Source organism: Palaemon carinicauda, chromosome 2 (genome assembly GCF_036898095.1).
Source record: "Palaemon carinicauda isolate YSFRI2023 chromosome 2, ASM3689809v2, whole genome shotgun sequence".
NCBI classification, from domain to species: Eukaryota; Metazoa; Arthropoda; class Malacostraca; order Decapoda; family Palaemonidae; genus Palaemon; species Palaemon carinicauda.
In genome coordinates this window covers 178,970,084-178,975,083 of record NC_090726.1, presented here as the reverse complement: position 1 = coordinate 178,975,083, position 5,000 = coordinate 178,970,084, and the positions used below count along the sequence as shown (strand labels likewise).

Below are 5,000 nucleotides of genomic sequence, written 5' to 3'. Positions count from 1 at the left end.
AAAGAAATGTGTTGTCACCTATGTTTTTTATCCTCCTCATGGATGCTGTAACGTATAGAGCACTTGAAGATGGTGGAGAAGGATTGGACTGGATTGGTAATAGAAAGCTAGCCGACCTAGAGTATGCTTATGGCCCTCTCCTTTTTAGTAGAACACCACAGGATTTGCACTGCTTACTTACCAGAATGCATGAAATATCACAGGAGGTTGGACTCAAGAAAAATAGAAGAAAGGCAGAGATGATGAGAACGGAATGAGCAATGGAAGATGAAATATCATTGGATGGAGAAAGGATTAATGAGGTACAATCATTCAGACATTTAGGAATTATGATCTCTAATGCAGGGTCTTTAGAATTAGAATTTAATGAAAGATTGAAAAAAGCAAATCAGACAATGGCTAGGTTAAATAAAATTTGGAGAAAATCACCTGAAATTACACAAAAAATAACACTATATATCAGTTTAGTGAGATCAGTGTTACTATACAGATATGAGTCGTACTATGACAATGGAACAATATCCAACAGATTTTGTAGATTTGAGAGCAAAGCCCTAAGAAAAAACTGGGAGTTAAATGGCAGGACAGGATTACACATGGAACTCTAAGAGAGATTACTCGAGTTCCATATGTGGATGAGATCATGGTGAGGGGCAGATGAAGATGGTTTGGACATGCTCTTCGTACTTTCCAAGAGAGATTAGTTCACCTGACTTTCAACTGGGCTCCTCAAGGCACTAGAAGAGTCGGAAGACCCAGACCTACATGGCTGAGGACTATGAAGCGTGAAGTAGGAAATGACGAATGGAGAAATATTGATTCAAAGGCCCAAGAAAGAGACTACTGGTGAAATCTCATTGAGGCTCTTTGCGTCAATAGGCATGGGAGGAAATAATGATGATGGTGATGATGATGAAGATGATATATATATATATAATATATATATATATATATATTTATATATATATATATATATATGTGTGTATATTTATATATATTATCTTCATCATTATCATCATCATCATCATCGTCATCATCATCTTCTCCTCCCACGCCTATTGATGCAAAGAGCCTCAATGAGATTTCACGGTAGAATATGATTGATGTGGTATTCATTCGTTAAATTTCTTTCAATTTATTTGTTTTTTAGTTTTATTGGCTCTTGACATTTTTTTACGGTTTTTAAACGATAAATCATTACTTTTATAGGTAAAAATATTTCTCTTTCATAATCTATTTAATCATTTTTTTTCAACTGGAAAATACAATACTGCATTAAAGTATTTCCATTCGATCTAAACCACCCTTCCGTTCATCAGTTCCCAACTTTTTCATAAAGTACTTGTATGCATTTAAAGAATAAAAAAACCCACATTCAGGCTAACGTCTTCACTCGTTCTATTTCCAAAAGATCGCAATTATTTTATATATTAATCTTGTTCAATTAAAGAAAATATAAAGTAAACAAACGCACATTCTGATTAATATATCGTTTCTCTGTTTTCAAACGGATCCTAATTATTTTATGAAGTAATTTTAATCATCTAAAGAAAATATAAAGCAAACGAACTCACATTCTGACTAAGAGAAGTCTTCTCTGTGCTTTCCATCATATCCAAACTATTTTATAATCTTACCCATTTGAATAAAATTAAGTAAACAAACGGACATTTTGAAAAAACACCTTCTCTCTGTTTTACAACAACCCTAACTATTTTATAAGTAATATTATTCATTTAAAGAAAATATAAATTAAACAAATGCACATTCTGACCAACATCTCTTCAATCTGTTTTCCAACAGATCCTAATTATATCATAAAGCGATTTTATTCATTTAAAGAAAATGTAAAGTAAACAAACGCGCATTCTGACAAACATCTCTTCTCTCTGTTTTCCAAAGGGTTATGAAGGCCGGGCCGTTCTCCTGGGGCTGGCCATGCTGGTGCTGCCCTTCCTTCCGGCGACCAACCTTTTCTTTACAGTCGGGTTCGTCGTTGCTGAGAGAATCCTCTACATCCCCAGGTAAGAAGCATCTTTGGAAATGTTCAAGTTAGATTTATTTGTTTGAGGAGGGGACGGACCCTTTATTTATTTTTTTGCTTTATTTTATTTATTTATTTTTTTTTTTTAAAGAATTTGTTGTATTGAATATCGTGTTATATTTTCTGCCTTCGCCAGATGGGTATGTATTCACCCATGTCTGCTTGTTATTTTATTAATTTATTTGTCGGTTTGTTTGTGAGCAATTTTACATAAACAACTAAAGCACCAATTTTGACCAAACTTGTTAATCATGTTGAGTATGACCAAAGGACAAATCAATAACATATTGGATGAAGTATATCAAAGTACAAGTAGCCAGTAGTACTTTGAAAATAATCACAATGTTGCGTTAGTCTATATATTTTTCTTTGGCGAACAACATTACACAAAAACCACGTAACCAATTTTATCGAAACTTGGTGGACATTTGGTCTACGACCCAAGGAAATATCGAAGTTCAAGTACTATATCTAGATTCTTTACAATGTTTATGTAGTTGTATAAAATCTATCATCAAATGATAATTTTTGCCTCCATCTGATGTTTGTATAAGACTGCGGGAACGCAAAACTGAAAGCAAACTACCTTTTTGGACCCAATTTCTATAATTTTAATTTGATATAATACTTTATAATTGCTTTGATAATCTATAATTTAGAAGATGTATACCAGTTGTGTGTACTTATATGTATCGATCATCTAATTATCTCTTATGCAGTAAAAGATAATTGTTAATAACCTCTTGATTCTGATACATAAAGGTTTCTGTGATTATTTTCTAATCCCCTCCAAATATTTTATAATTATCTTTTATTCTAATTGATTCATTATGACCTGTAATTTGTGTGAAAGAGAATTCATTTGCATCTGTCTTCAATATTTAAGGTTTAGGAAAATAACCGCAAATGAAATATGTACTGTACATGCACACTCTCATGGACATTAACTACACTTACACTCATATATGTATATATAATATGGTTTTATATGTATAACATACAAACACATACGAACACACACACACACACACACACACACATATATATATATATATATATATATATATATATATATATATATATATATATATATATATATATGTACATATATAAATATATATATATATATATATATATATATATATATATATATACATATACATGTATATATACACATACATATATACGTATATACAACTATACAACACAAAAACACACATACACGCACGCACGCATATATATATATGTATATATATATATATACATATATATATATATGTATATATATATATACATATATATATATATATATATATATATATATATATATATATATATATATATACATAATATATATATATATATATATATATATATATATATATATATATATTCATTCTCTATTTTCAGTGTGGGTTGGTCTCTAGTTGTGAGCATTGGCCTCTCGAGAGTGGGTCGACTGAGGGCTGCAAGTTTGCTCCTGCTAATGATGGCCTTTTCTTGCCGAACTGTTCAGAGGAATAGAGATTGGGAATCTCGAGCCTCCTTAGCAATGTAAGTAGTAGTATTAATAAAAGCCATAGTGAGTGTGCATGATCAGTTTTATTTTCTACAAAGCTAGATATGTAGATAAAGTATGTAGTTAAAGATTCTTAATGAGGTATACTATACCTTACTGAACTATGATGAAGAAAACATAGCTAAAAGCTCCTTTTTATAAAAAAAAAAATAAATAAATAAATAAAAAAAAATGAAATATTCTAATACCTAATACAGCGATGGCTATCATTTGGTGTCGTTACTGAAATTGACTTAAATGCAAACTAATCAACTGCTAACTTCATCAAAATTAATTTGAATTCAGTTGTGGTTTTATTGATAGATTAAATTACATATGCTAAATTAGTTTAACATTCTAAACATGTATCATAATTAGGCAGTTGGAAATAACACGGCTATCATCTAGTTTATAATATTAAGTTTGATTGAATTGTTAAAAATATAAAGTAAATTCATTAATTGTTCTAAAATTAAATCAACAGACTCAATTATAATGAAAATAATTGAACAATAAAAACCATATTTTTAATAGCCCATAAGATATGATGGAGTCTGGGTGTAAAAATATAAAAATTATTTTGATATAAGCATCGATATAACATACAAATCTATTCAATAATGTATTATGTTTATAGCTCATCGATTCTTCTAAGCATGGCTCTTAAATTCATTTTTAAAATAAGGATGTAGATCATACAGGTTTGGTCAAATATCATTTTGTACTACAAAAGATATATACCTAGTGCAGTGTTTGCTAACGTCAAAGGCCTTATATTTCGTCTATTTAAACGTTAAATGCAAGTTGGAGCTTACATCGAAATCAGTCGCAAACGAATGAAAAATCTCATCATACCGAAGATCAAACCTATCATTTTGCACTAAAATAATGGGTTTTAAAACAAGTGAATTAATCCATAACTACTTTTATTTGCCATGGGAATAAATATTATGTTAACCTTTAGCGAACGAAAACTGCTAATGCGTACTCTACCAAAGGCTTATGCTATTTAATAACTTCAGAAGGGGCTCAGCTATTTATAGATGTGCAGACTAGTATATTCATAGTCATTTTCATAATTTATGGATAAAGTTGAATATTTCTAAAACCTAGATTATAGCTCCTCCAAATCCATATCTTACTTAATTAGAAATAGAAATAAAATATCGATACTGCATTTCAAAAGACTAGGATTACCTGTTCTATATTATGGAATATACCAATATATTGCAGAGATAGTCTTCCCCTTTCGAATTAAGGATACCAAAAACTTAAAATCAGACAATCAATCACCTATGGAAGGTCGAGTACAGTAATTTTCTCAATCAAAATAAAAAAAAAAAGACGCACACACAAATCTACGAAGAACTAAAGCTTTAAAGCTTGGAAATTTCATTT

At 30.1% G+C, this 5,000-nt stretch overlaps 1 protein-coding gene across 1 annotated transcript in view; it reads left to right on the top strand.

Annotated features, from left to right (window-relative positions):
* Positions 1 to 5,000, top strand: part of LOC137628462 (protein O-mannosyl-transferase TMTC1-like) — a 160,024-nt gene that overhangs the window by 137,135 nt on the left and 17,889 nt on the right. Inside the window, 2 exon segments of the mRNA XM_068359622.1 lie at positions 1,903 to 2,024; positions 3,455 to 3,598. Coding sequence (XP_068215723.1) covers positions 1,903 to 2,024; positions 3,455 to 3,598 — 266 coding nt within the window.